The 14950-nt window shown below is 37.1% G+C and overlaps 1 protein-coding gene across 2 annotated transcripts in view; it reads right to left on the bottom strand.

Moving 5' to 3' along the window:
- The window catches only part of LOC124509958 (complement factor H-like), a 110031-nt gene that overhangs the window by 58022 nt on the left and 37059 nt on the right, over positions 1-14950 (bottom strand). For both annotated transcript variants that reach the window (XM_047076575.1, XM_047076576.1), the window contains one exon: positions 10634-10807. In XM_047076575.1, coding sequence (XP_046932531.1) covers positions 10634-10807 — 174 coding nt within the window. The remainder of the gene's footprint in view (positions 1-10633; positions 10808-14950) is intronic.

The following is a 14950-nucleotide window of genomic DNA, read 5'->3' as shown; positions in this document are numbered from 1 at the left end:
TTTATACTCTCCCTTGCCTCTTTTCAGCTCACTGGTATCTCTAGGAAACAAGCTTATGTTCTCCTCAGACACCCTCTGAGTTTTACAGCTGCCACCCAGGAGATACCGCTAAATCATATGGCTATGGTGGCTAGTGGGTCCTACAGGACTGTAACAAATAAAGAAAGACTTATTAACAGGCCACCACTCTCAGGGCACAGGAGAGTACCACAGACTGAAGCACCTATCTTTTTCTGTTAAAGTCCTATGAGATTAATCTTTTTTGCTGAGGCCTAAGGGGCAGACTTCTAATTAAACAGACAACTGAGGGCCAACCATAATCCTCTATAGGGAACTTGGAGGATAGGCACTATCTTCAGGTCCTCCTTCTGCTGTACTGCAGGGCACTGGTAACTCCTAGAGGGAAATCTGGAAAAAGATCTGGTGCCCCAGTTTCTACCTCTGTTGCATTGGATTATGTGGCAGCCATCCAGGGGTCATTCCTTGATCTGATGGCCAAGGGGGGGTTTGTATTCACGGGCCCCATGCGATTGTAAGAAATGCAGAGACAGTTCAGGGCTAGCAACCACAACAAAGGCACACTGTAGCTACAGACTGAACTATAATCTCAATATTTCTACGAAATGCCTGTTGGCCTTTCCTGGAGTTTTGGCTTGAGGAGCAGACTTCTGGTTTGGCACACATCTAGGGTCCTACTTAGGTGTTCTCTGGGGACAGAAGCCACTGGAGGCCATCTTTGTGATATTCCTCTGCTTCCCTCTAGGTCAAAGGTATCTCTAGGAATGGAGCTTATACTTTTCTATGGCACCCTGGCTTCTGTGTCAGCCAGCCAGGGTTTATCTCTAGACTGCCTGGCTCTGGTGACCAGCTGTGCTTATGATTGTGGGTCCCACAGGACTGTCACAAATGGAGAAAGTTCTCAACCAGATACCACCCAGTGCACAGAAGAGAGGTAGGAGACTAAAGAATATATGTTTTATGTGGAAGAGGCCTATTAGCCTATCTTCATAGGTGAGGCCTGAGAAACAGGTTTTTCACTAAACAGACAACTAAGGGCCAACTGTAATCCTCTCCAGAGACCTCCAGAGACCACAGTTATGTTTTTGCTGCATTCCAGAGTGTTGGTATCTCCTAGAAGGGTGCATATACACACATCTGGTGCCCAGTTTTTGCATCTGGTGCCCTGGGCTTTGTGATAGATGTCCAGGTGTTGCCCCTTGATCTCCTGCCTCGGTGGCCACCAGGGCTTGTGTTCATGAATTCAAAGAGATGATGGCAGATAAAAGAAACAGTTCTGAACTGGCTATCACTCCATTGCTCAGTTCAGAAGGAACGGACACCTCCGAGTCTTCCCTTGAAAGGGGTATATTTGCATACTTTAACCTTTGCTGCCTGAGGGCCTGGCTTCCAATCAGCCTGAATCTAGGTGCTGACTGAGACCCTTCCTTCTGGGACACTGTCAGGTCTTGACAAACTCTCAACTACTGGGAGCCACTAAAAATAACACTGGCTAATTATACAATCACAAGACTTGAGAGACATCCACGAACTAGGCTAGGGTTGAACAATAATGATTATCTCCTAAGTGACCCCATTCCTTCAAGACTAGCAGAGGTGGCTATTTTTTCTAATGCACAGAAGCCAACCACAGAGAATCAAGGAAAATTAAGAAAAAGAGGAATATGTTAAAACTGAAAGAACAAGATAAAACCACAGAAAAAAAGCCTTTAACTGCATGAAAATAAGTGATTGACCTTAAAATAAGTGATAAAGAGTTAAAAATAATGGTTATAAAGATCCTCACTAAGCTTAGGAGAAGAATGGGTAAGCATAGGGAGTATTTCAACAAAGAGAAAATATAAGAAAGTACCAAGTAGAAGTCACAGAGCTGAAGAATACAATAATCGTACTGAAAAATACAATAAAGTGTTTCAACAGCAGCCTAGAGGAAGTAGAAAAAAGGATCAGTAACTTAAAGGCAGGCTGGGAGAACTCACTCAATCAAACCAGCACAAATAAAGAAGAATAAAAATGTATAAAGACTTTGCACTGATGGACACTGATGGGACAACCTCAGCAGACCAACATTTACACTATAGGAGTTCCAGAAGAAGAAAGGGGCAGGAAACTTCTTTGAAAAAATAGTGACTGAAAATTTCCCTATCCTGGGAAAGAAAATAGACATATAGATACAGGAAGCCTATAGAGTTGCAAAAATGATGAACTCAAAGAAACCCACACCAATGCACGTTATAGTTAAAATGTCAAAAGTTAGGGGCGCCTGGGTGGCTCAGTCGGTTAAGCGTCCGACTTCGGCTCAGGTCATGATCTCACGGTCCGTGAGTTCGAGCCCCACGTCGGGCTCTGTGCCGACAGCTCAGAGCCTGGAGCCCGTTTCAGATTCTGTGTCTCCCTCTCTCTCTGCCTCTCCCCTGTTCATGCTCTGTGTCTCTCTCTGTCTCAAAAATAAACGTTAAAAAAAAATTTTTTTTTTAAAAAAACGTCAAAAGTTAAAGACAGAGAAAGAATCTGAAAAGCAGCAAGAGGAAAACAACTTGGTACACAGAGAGAAAAAGTTTTCCAGACAAGCAAAAGCTAAAGAAGTTAATCACCATGAGACCAGCATTATGAGAACTGTTAACAGGAATTCTTTAAGTTGAGGTAAAAGGGTGCTAATTAGTAACAGGAAAACATATAAATCTCATTTGTAAAGGTAAATGTATAGTAAAATTCAAAATAATCTAATGTAAAGGTGGTGGGTTAGTCAATTATAAAGTTAGTAGGAAGGTTAAAAAGGCAAAAGAAGTAAAAATAAGTATAACTAAAATAATTCATTAAAAAATACACAAAACATGTAAATTGTGACATCAAAAATAAAAACATGGGAGGAGTGAAAAGGTAGAGCATTAGAACACAATGAAAGTTAGGTTCTTTTCAAGTTAAAGTAGACTGTTATAAATACAAATTGTTTTATGGAAGCCTTGTGGTAATCACAAAGCAAAAACTTTTGGTAGATGCACAAAAATTAAAGAGAAAGAAATCTAGGCATACTACTGCAGAAAATAAATCACAAAGAAATACAGCAAGAGAAGAAGAAAGGACAAAAGGAATTACAAAAAATGGGAAAACAACTAACAAAATGGCAATAAGTACACTCCTATCAATAATTACTTTAAACGTAAATGTACTAAATACTCCAATCAAAAGATATAGCATGGCTGAATAGATTAAAAAAAAAAAAAGGACCCATCTGTATGCTGCCTACAAGAGACTCAGTTCAGAAATAAGGACACATAGACTTAAAGTGAGGGGATAGAAAAAGATATTCCATGCAAATGAAAACAAAACAGTGGCTCAGTCAGTTAAGCACCCGACCTTCAATTTTACTGCAGGTCATGATGCACAGCTGTGAGATCAAGTTGCATGTCAGGATCCACTCTGGGCGTGGAGCCTGCTTACAATTCTCTCTCTCTCTCCCTCTACTGCTTGTGCTCTCTCTCCCTCGCTCAAAAAAAAAAAAAAACAATAAAAACACAAAAGCTAGTGTACCTATATTTATATAGGACAAATAGACGTTTTAACACAAAGACTGTAATAAAAGACAAAGATGGGCATTACATAAAGGGGTTCATCCCATAAGAGAATATAATACCTGTAAATTTTAAGCAGCCAACATAAGAGCACCTAAAATGTAGAGCAAATATTAACAGAAATAAAGGGAAAATAGACAGTAATACAATAATTAATACTCCCATTTTCATCAATGGATAGATCATCGAGGAAAAAATCAATAAGGAGACATTGACGTTGTGATGTTAGACCATATGTACTTACCAGACATATGCAGAATATCCATCTAAAACTAACAGAACACACCGTCTTATCAAGCATACATGGAACCTTCTTTATGACAGACATATGTTATACCACAAAACAAGTCTTAACACTAAGAAGACTGAAATCATATCAAATAGCTCTTCTGAGAACAATGGTGTGAAACTAATAAATCAATTTCAGGAATAAAACTGGGAAATCCACAAATACGTGGAGATTAAACAACATGCTACTGAATGGGTCAAATTAAAAAAAAACGTAAAAGAGGATCAAAACTACCAAGAGACAAATGAAAATGGAAATACAACATATCAAAACTTATGAAATGCAGCAAAAGCAGTTATCATAGTACATGCTTACATCAAGAAGCAAGAAACCTCAAATGAACCAATTTTACATCTCAAGGAGCTAGAAAATGAAGAACAAACAAAACCTAAAGTTAGTAGAAGGCAGGAAATGACAAAGATCAGAGTGGAAATGAATGAAATAAAGGCTTAAAAAATAGAAAATATCAATAGAAATACCAATAAGATGAATAACACTAAAGGCAGAATTTTGAAAAGATAAACAAAATTGACAAGCCATTAGACTCACCAAGAAAAAAGAGAAAACTCAGATATGCGCGTGTATGTGTGTGTATACACACACACACACACACACACACACACACACACACCTATATATTATCAGAAATGAAAGAGGAGATGTACAATTGATACCAGAGAAATATAAAGGCCATAAGAGACTACTATGAACAATTATACAACAATAAACTGGACAACATAGAAGAGATGGATAAATTCATAAAAACATACAGCCTACCAAGACTAACTCATGAAGAAATAGAAAATCTGAAAGACTAATTACTAGTCAGGAGATTAAATCAGTAGCCTAAAACCTCACAAAAACTAAAGTCTAAGACCAGATGCCTTCACTTGTTATTTCTATCAAACATTTAAAGAAGGATTGATCCCAATACTTTTCTAACTCTTCCAAAATATAGAAGAGGAGGGATTACTTCCAAACTTGTTTTATGAGGCCAGCATTATCCTGATATCAAAACCTGAGAAAAACACCATGAGAAAAGAAAATTACAGCCCAATACCTAAAAGACTTAGGTGCAAAAATCTTCAACAAAATATTAGCAAACTGAATTCAATAATACATTAAAAGGATGATACACTTTAATCAAGTAGGGGACTCATTCTAGGGATGCAAGGATGGTTCAACACCCACAAATCAGTGTGATAAACCACATTAATAAAATGAGGGAATAAAAAAATCACATGATCATCTCAATAGATGTACAAAAAGCATTTGATAAAATTCTACATTTTTTACGATCAAACTCTCAACATAGTGGATGTAGAGTGAACATATTGCATTGTGATAAAGCTATATACGACCACTCCACACAAACTTTATACTTAATAATGAAGATCAGGACCAAGATTAGAATGCCCACTCTCACCACTTCTATTCAACAACTTAGTACTGGAAGTCCTAACTAGAGTACTTAGGCAGAAAAAGAAAGAAAAGGCATCCATTCAAGAAAGGAACAAATAAATCTGTCACTATTTTCAGATGACATGATATTATATACATAAAACCCTAAAAACTCCACCCAAACTCCTGTGAATTAATAAATGAATTCAGTAAAAATGCAGGATACAAAATCAATGTACAAACATCTGGTATGTTTCTACACACTAATAATAAACTATCAAAAAAGGAAATTAAGAAAACAATCCCATTTACAATAGCATCAAAACAAAGAAAATATCCAGGAATAAATCTATCCAAGAAGGTGAAAGATCTGTATGCTGAAAACTCTAGACAACGATGAAGTAAATCAAAGACACAAATAAATGAAAGATAGTCCATATTCATGAATTGGAAGAGTTAATATTGTTAGAATGTTCATACCACCCAAAGCTATCTATAGAGGTTCAGTTCAATTCCTATCAAAATTCTAAAGGCATTTTTCACAGAAATAGAAGAAGCAATCCTAAAATGTGTTTGTAATCACAAAAGAATCCAAATAGTCAAAGAAATCCTGAGAAAGAAGAACAAAGCTAGAGGCATCATGCTTCGAGGTTTCAAACTATATTACAGAATTAGAGTAATCAAAACAGTACAGTATTAGCATCCGACACATAGCTCAACAGAACAGAGAGCCTAGAAATAAACTCATGCATTTAAGGTCAGATAGTTTATGACAAAGAAGCCAAGAATATGCAGTGAGGAGAGGACAGTCTCTTCAATAAGTGGTGTTGTGGAAACTGCACAGCCACATACAAAAGAATGAATCTGGAACACTATCTACAACATACATGAAAACTAACACAAAATGGACGAAAGACCTGAAAACATAAAACTCCTGGAAGAAAACATAGGGGATAAGTTCCTTGACATTGATCTTGGCAATTATTTTTTAGAATTCACACCAAAAACAAAGGCAACCCAGGCAAAACTAAACAAGTGGGACTGCATTAAACCAACTACTTCTGCACAATAAAGGAAACCATCCACAAACTGATGAGTAGCCTAATGAGTAGGAGGAAATATTTGCAAATCATATGTCTGATAAGGGGAAACATCCAAAATATATTTTAAAAACTCATATAATTCAGTAACAACAATAACTAAAAGCCCAATCTGAATAACACATGGGCAGACGATCTGGACAGACATTTTTTCTAGAGAAGAAACACAGATGACCAAAAGGCACATGAAAAGATGCTCAACTTAACTTATCATCAGAGAAATGAAAATCAAAACCACAATAAGATATTACTTGATACTTGTTTACATGGCTTCATCAAAAAGAAAAAAAAATGTTAGTGAGGATATGGAGAAAAGGGAGCATTTCTGCCCTGTTAATGGGAATGTAGATTGGTGCAGCCACTATGAAAACGGCATGGAGGTTTCTCAAATAATTAACAGAACTACCATATGATCTTACAATTCCACTTCTGGGTATTTATCTGAAGGAAAGGAGAACACTAACTGAAAAGGACATATGTGCCCCATATTCACTGCAGCATTATTACAGTAGTCAAACTGTGGAAGCAATCTAAGTGTCCATTACTGGATGAGTGCATAAGAAACTAGGATTATTATTCAGCCAATAAAAGAAGGAAATGTTGCCATTTGTGATGACATGGATGGACTTGGAGGGCACCATGCTAAGTGAAATAAATCAGACAGAGAAAGACAAATACTACATGAGCTATATTTGGAATCTAAAAATACTAAACTCTTAGATAAAGAGAACAGAGTGGGGGTTGCCAGAGGCAGGGCCTGAAGGGCAGGAGAAATGGGTCAAGGGAGGTCGAAAGGTACAAACTACCAGTAATAAAATAATAAAATGATGGGGATGTAAGGTACAGACAGCATGGTGACTGCAGTTATTAATACTGCATTGTATATTGGAAAGTTGCTAAGAGAGTAGATCTTAAAGGTGCTTCCACAAGAAAAAACATGTTAACGATGTGGTGATAGATTTAACTACAATTGTGTTTGAAGTCATTCCACAATATATAAAAGTATCAAATCATGTTGCACATTTGAAACTAATATAATGTTATATGTCGATTATATCTCAATCAATCATTCAGTATTTTTATTATAATTGTTTTACACATTAAGGTCTGTTTCATGTTGATGATAGGGTCTTCTTTAAGGGTCTTTTGATTTGAAAATTCATTTTGGAGTTATCCCTAGAATTAATATGGAGGCCACTGACCTACTTTTTGTATCATAATGTATTCATATATTATCCAGTGTAAGTGCAGTACACCTGTACAACCAAATGTGGTATGTAAAGGAAAGGAATATAATTATAGAGACAAAAAAATACCTGGAAAAGAGTAGAGGAAACATTCCCCAGGAAAAAAGACAGTACTCTGTTGAACTGAATGGAATTTTGTTACATGGATGGTTTTGGAAAATTCTACAGTGTCTTTTTCTCCCTTCAAAAAGAGGAGCCTAATTCTCCTCCCTTTGAGTATGCAGGACTTAGAGACCCACTTCTAAAGTCTAGATATGGCTAAAGTGACAGTGTGTGACTAGTTTGTAAATGGTATGGAAGCTTCTGCCGCTCTCTCTATCAGATCATGAGCTCTGGAGAAAGTTAGCTGCCATTCGTGAAGCCTATGGAGATTCCCATGTGGTAAGTTACTGAAGCTTCCTGCCAAAAGCCTTGTGAGTCAGCCGTCTTGGAGGCAGATCCTCCGGCCCCACCAAGCCATCAGGTGACTGCAGCCTAGGTCAACATCCTGACTGCAACACAAGAAGTGCCTGGCTCAGAACTAGCTAGCTAAGCCACTCCCAAATTCCTGACCCATAGAAACTCTGAGAAGATAAAGGTGTGTTGTTTGAAGCCAATATGTTTTGGGGGAAATCTGTTACACAGAAATAAAGAACTAATATATTAGGTGTTCAATGACACTAGCCTTGCCAAATGTTTATTATTTATTTGATTATGCCAGCTTTATTCATAATTGGCAAAACGTAGAAACAACCAAGATGTCCACCAGTATACGAATCTAATGAAGAAACCGTGATATATCCAGGCAATGGAGTATCATTTAGAGCCAGAAGAAATGACCTCTCATATCATGAAAAGACTTGGAGGAATCACAAAAGCTATTTCTCAGCATTAAAAAAAAAAATCTGGGGGCGCCTGGGTGGCTCAGTCGGTTAAGCAACTAATTTCGGCTCAGGTCATGATCTCGTGGTTTGTGAGTTCGAGCCCCACATTGGGATCTGTGCTGACAGCTCAGAGCCTGGAGCCTGCTTTGGATTCTGTGTCTCCCTCTCTCTCTGCCCCTCCCCAGCTCACGCTCTGTCTCTCTTTCCCTCAAAAATAAATAAACATTAAAAAAATCTTTTTAAAAAATCTGAAAAGGCTACAGGATGCATGAGCCCCACTGTATGACATTCTGGTTGCAGAGAATGAGCAAGGGGAGGAATCAATAGGTGGAGCACAGAGGATTTTTAGGGCAGTGAAAAGCTCTGTATGATACCATAATGATGGACATGTCACTATACGAATCTGACATATACATATGTCACTTGTCCAAACCTGTAGAATGTACATCAAGAGTGAACTCTAAGGTAAACTACTGACTTTGGGTAATATGATGGATGAATGCAGATTCATCAATGTAAAAACATACCTTTTGGGATGGGGGGATGTTGATAAATGGGGAAGGTATGCATGTGTGGCAACACTGAGTGTATGGGAAGTTTCTGTACCTTCCTGTCAATTTTGCTGTGAACGTAAAATTGCTTTAGGTAAGTTATTTGTTTCAAGTTTTAATTTAAATTCCAGTTTGTTCACATTTAGTGTAATAGTAGTTTCAGGAGTAGAATTTAGGGATTCATCACTTACATATAACACCCAGTGGTCATGAACACACGTGCCCTATTTAATACTCATCACTTATTTAACCCGTAACCCTCCTTCCCCGCCTACCTCACCTCCAGCAACCCTCAGTTTGTTCTCTATAGTTATGTGTCTCTTTTATGTATTGCCTCTATTTCCTCCCATGTTCATCTGTTTCATTTCTTAAATTCCACATATGAATGAAATCGTATGGTATTTGTCTTTCTCTGACTTATTTCACTTAGCATAATATATTCTAGCTCCATCCATGTCATTGCAAACGGCAAGATTTTATTGTTTTTGATGGATGAGGAATTTTCCAGAGTAAATATATACCAGAAGTTCTTTATCCATTCATCAGCTGATGGACATTTGGGCTTTTTCCATACTTTGGCTATTGTTGATAATGCTATATTGGGGTGCATGTATCCCTTTGAATCACTATTTTTGTATCCTTTGAGCAAATACCTACTAGTGTAATTGCTTGACTTTAAAAAAAAAATTTTTTTAATCTTTATTATTTATTTTTGAGAGAGAGAGAGACAGTGTGAGCAGGGGAGGGACAGAGAGAGAGGGAGACACAGAATCCGAAGCAGCTCCAGGCTCTGAGCTATCAGCACAGAGCCCGATATGGGGCTCGAACTCATGAACCGCAGGATCATGACCTGAGCTGAAGTGGGAAGCTTAACTGACTGAACCACCCAGGCGCCCCTGACTTTTTGAGGAACCTCCATACTGTTTCCCAGGGGGGCTGCACCCGTTTCATTTTCCACCAACAACGTAAGAGGTTTACCCTTTCTCTTTAACCTCACCAACATCTGTTGTTTCCTGTGTTGTTAGTTTTAGCCATTTTGACAGGTATGAGGTGATATGTTATTTTAGTCTGATTTGTATTTCCCTGATGATGTATGATGTTGAGCATCTTTTCATGTGTCTGTTAGCCATCTGGATGTCTTTTTGGCAAACATCTATAAATAACTTCTCAAACTTAACACACAAAAAACAAATAATCCAGTTAAGAAATGGGCAAAGGACATGAATAGACATTTTCCAAAGAAGACATCCAGATGGCTAACAGACACATGAAAAGATGGTCAATAACACTCACCATCAGGGAAATACAAATCAAATGGTTTAATTCAGATATTAGAATTACATTAGTTAGAGAAATTCATAAACACATATTTAACACCAAATAGCAAAAATTAAATAGCTTTTAATTTTCAAAAATGTGGCTTAGATTGTATTAGAATTATCTACTTTGAAAAGAAAAGAATGTCTCTGTAGGCTCTGCTTTACATACACAGTAAGGCAAATACTTGGATTTACTGTGTACTCATTTTTGTTGTTGTTAAAAAGACAATAATTTCAGAATTTAGAAGTAGGTCAAAATAGAATGGAACTTACTAGTACATCCTGGCTGAGGTACCCAGCCTCTACTCGTACATGTTGCCGTATTTCCTTGGGTTGAACGATCAAAGCCAGTTTTACAATTGTATGTGATTTCATCTCCACTTCTGTATCTGATGCTTTCTGGTGCATAGTTACCATTTTGAATGTGAGGAGAAGCACATATGATTTCTGGGAAAAAAAAAGAATATGTAGGTAATGTTGAAATCACTACCCATTAAAATAATCAAGTACATAAAAATATAGAAAGTGGGTATTATTATTTTTTGTCCCTACCACAGCATAAAATGGGATTAATGTGAGTTTAGTCTTATATCCTTCCCATCATATCATTCATGTCCCACCACTATATCTCACATCTGATATATTTGTGCCCCCTGGACTCTTGAATCCTTTCTCCAAAGCCATCATATATATCATAATATTCTATATGTGGCAATAAACTCATGACATATCACTTCAACTCTTCTTTTTTAAAAAAATTTTTTTTTCAACATTTATTTATTTTTTTGGGACAGAGAGAGACAGAGCATGAACAGGGGAGGGGCAGAGAGAGAGGAAGACACAGAATCGGAAACAGGCTCCAGGCTCTGAGCCATCAGGCCAGAGCCCGACGCGGGGCTCGAACTCACGGACCGCGAGATAGTGACCTGACTGAAGTCGGATGCTTAACCGACTGCGCCACCCAGGCGCCTCTCACTTCAACTCTTCTTACAAACTATTCAACTTCCCTGGCATCTGTGATTCTCCTAGGACCGTTTACAAACGGCTTGAGTCTCTTCCTTCCAGACACTTAGTAGGATTTCATATCCCTGCCAAGAATTAGATGTGGTCTTCTGATTTACACAGGTCAAGAAAATGAGTAAAGTAACACGTTTCCCTTTAGGGAGGAAGTTTTAAAAAGCCACTGTGTGAATTTTTATGTTCTTTTTTCTAGCTGCAGGGATTAAGGACAGCCATGGAGAGGTGATGTCTCTACCCTTGATTCTTACAGCTACTATAATGAGCAGAGTCCCTTCAGACCTACATTGGAAGTGAGCATAAACAGGAAATAAACTTCAATTTTTTAGGCTATTGAAATTCTGGAATACATTTTTATTAGTATAACAGAATAAACTAGTCCAGGGTTTGGAGAAAACCTTTTATGTAAAGAACCAGATAAAAGGTTCTGTCCCAGCTACTCAACACGAACACAGCCCTAAAAGATACATAAACAAATGAGCATGGCTGTATTCCAATAAAACTTTGTTTACACAAAGGGCAAAGGATGGATTTGATTTTCAGACTATAATGTGCTCTCCCATGTCCTACTCTATCTTAATTTTTAAAGTTCTCTCTCAGTTCTTTCCATCAACTTTGCTAATATCTAGCCAATGGATCAATCTGTAAAATTCCTTGTATAATAAAATATCATACCTTTGAACTATTGTAGAAATGTTACATAACCATTTATATTAGTGCCATGGTGGACATTCAGCAATGCCAAAAATCCATTTATATGCCCCCAATTTACTTCCTATTCCATTTCCCAAAGTAACTTTCATCACAGTCTCATCATTTTTTTCAAAAGCCATCTAACACAATAGTTCCGTTATCAACAAATAAATCCTTGCATTCACACATAACAAATTTCAGACTACCAGCTGTGGGTTCCCTAGATTTCTTACTAACAAACACGTCCTTAACTTTGGCTACATCTGTTTGAACTTTAGCCTTTCTCTTACTTGTTGACGATGAGGGGTTTATTTCATTCAAGTTAGCTTTTCAAAAGTTTAATTCTTCAATCGAGCATGAACCATTGTATATTCCTTCCCTCTCTCATTTTGTCTGCTATTCTCTCTTAAATGGATATGCAAGCTTCTCCAATTTTAAATTCCTTATCTCATCCCTTTTTCCAAGGTTGTTAATGTACTATACTTCTCTCCTTCACAACCAAGATCCTTCAAATATCATCTTCCAATTAGTCTGGTTTTCAATCTCCCACTTATTCTTCAACCTACTGCTATCTGGTTTTTGACATCTTTAACATGCTGGTGCTATTAAGACAAAAGTCACCAATGTCCTCCAATTTCCAAATCCAAAATCTCTATGAATTGCTCATATCACAGTGACTGGTATTATATACTATGGGCTCCTTAATTATTTGTTGAACTGAATAGATAAAAACCCTCTGTAATATTTGACTCTGTTGATCACTGACTTACTGGCATTCTCCAATGCCCTGCATTCTTATGTTTTCCTACTTCTCCTTATTTTTGTCTGAACAGTACTATTTTATTTTATTTATTTTACTTATAGCTGCCCTCCTTCCTCTGCTCTACTTAATTTTAGGCCCGGTCTACTTCTCAGATCTCATCTCCTACCAAGGTCCCACTTACTCTATACGACCAACACAATAGCCTTCTGTCTGGTGTTCACACATGCCAGGCTTATTTATATCACTTGCACTTTTTATTCCTTATTTCTTGGGTGATGCTCCTCTAGATCTTCCAGCTGACTCTTACCACCACCTCAGAAATATCTTCCCTGAAGACCCAACGAGTATTGTATGAATGAATATCTATGCTTTATAGTTGGTTCTACATGAGTATTTGTCCTTGATTTTGTTGTTTGCTTCTTCACATTTTCTCTGTGAATCAAGATACTTCCACAATAAAAAGCTATCAGCATTATGCTAATAACTCTTCAGTGAGATCCAAATCCATATATCCAACTGAAGCTTCACACTAGACAGGTCCATGTGAATAATTCAAAGGCATATCCAACTAACTACATGCCAACTAAATCAACCTTTTCTCAATATATGCTTTTCCTCCTGTGTTCAACATTTTAATTTGTGACACAAAAACCTCATGACAGGAGCCTGGAAATTTACCTCACCTTCCCTCCTCCCCATCACTTCAATATTCATTCACACAGCACATTCTATAATGTTATAATTATTGCTTATACATCTCCTCCCCTTCATACCATGCTTCCACTGTGTACATCCAACTCTTAGAGGTTTTATGATAGTCTTTTAATTGGTCTTAAATTTGTACTTCATTCCTCCAGAATAAGCTTTAATAAGTCTGTATTCCAAACATGATACTATACTTATATTAGCAATGGTTATATTAGAAAGAATATGTGACCATCTAACCACAAATCTTAAGTATGTCTACACTGCTTGATTTTAATTGATACTACCGTGAGATGAGCCTTAATGCACCTTAAATGTAACCTTAAATTTACTTTTAGTTTTTTCTCCTCACTTTATTCTGCTCTATCATATTTTCACAGACCATTGCAGTGGAGTTTATCATATATTAATTTTTACTTCATAGTGTGGCTTAACTTAATTTTGAAGTCAAAAGCTACAAGACATAAAAACAAGAGTTTTACTAAGAGGCCAACCAAAAAATACTGGGAGAATTTGTTAAATAATTTTTAATAAATTTGCAATAATAATTTTGTTAAAATAATTAAAATAGAAGAACTTCAGGTGATTACTTTTGAGCAGAAGACATAAATTCAATGATAAATTGTAATCCCTACTTTCATAATTTCCATTAAAATAAATGATGCTAAAAAAATAAAAAAATAAAAAAATAAATGATGCTAGTAAAACATTGCCAGGGCAAGTACCTCTATCTAAAACAGTACTAGAGAATGTCTGCATGTGTGGGGTCACATTTTTTCCTACTGTTAGATACCACCCGTAAGCATTTGAGATAAGAACAATAATTTAATGCTAGCACTCTATGTTGTTCATCATCAGAAAATCTGACTTGTACAGAGAACAGATGGATTTGGAGCAAAGGTGGCTTTTATTTAGCAGGTCTTGGTACTTTTAATTATTCCTATAAATGATTTGCTGTCAGAGACTGGTTCCTATTAGACAAAGAGACCAAAGTTTTGACAAATCACCTTCAAACAGAACCCCTGAAGGGCGCCTGGGTGGCTCAGTTAGTTAAGTGTTCAACACTTTATTTCAGCTCAGGTCATGATCTCATGGCTTGTGAGATTGAGCCCCACAGTGGGCTCCATGCTGACAGTGTGAAGCCTGCTGGGGATTCTCTCTTTCCTTTCTCTCTGCCCCTACTCCCAGTCATGCGCGGTCTCTCTCTCTCTCTCTCTCTCTCTAAGTAAATAACATTAAAAAAAAAAAAACCTGACACATAAAATCATACACCGGATGGAAGAAATTTTAAGTATTTTATCCTAGGTTATTTTATTTTAATTTTATTTTAGTTCCAAATTTATTATAGATTTGGAGAAAGCAAGATCTATAGATTTGGAATTCATCATTACCGGCAGGTAGATCCTTCTATT

This window comes from Lynx rufus, unplaced genomic scaffold, assembly GCF_022079265.1.
Source record: "Lynx rufus isolate CCGP_SWC_20201006 ecotype Redwood Valley unplaced genomic scaffold, mLynRuf1.p SCAF_15, whole genome shotgun sequence".
Taxonomy (NCBI): Eukaryota; Metazoa; Chordata; class Mammalia; order Carnivora; family Felidae; genus Lynx; species Lynx rufus.
This window is presented reverse-complemented; position numbering and strand designations above follow the sequence as displayed.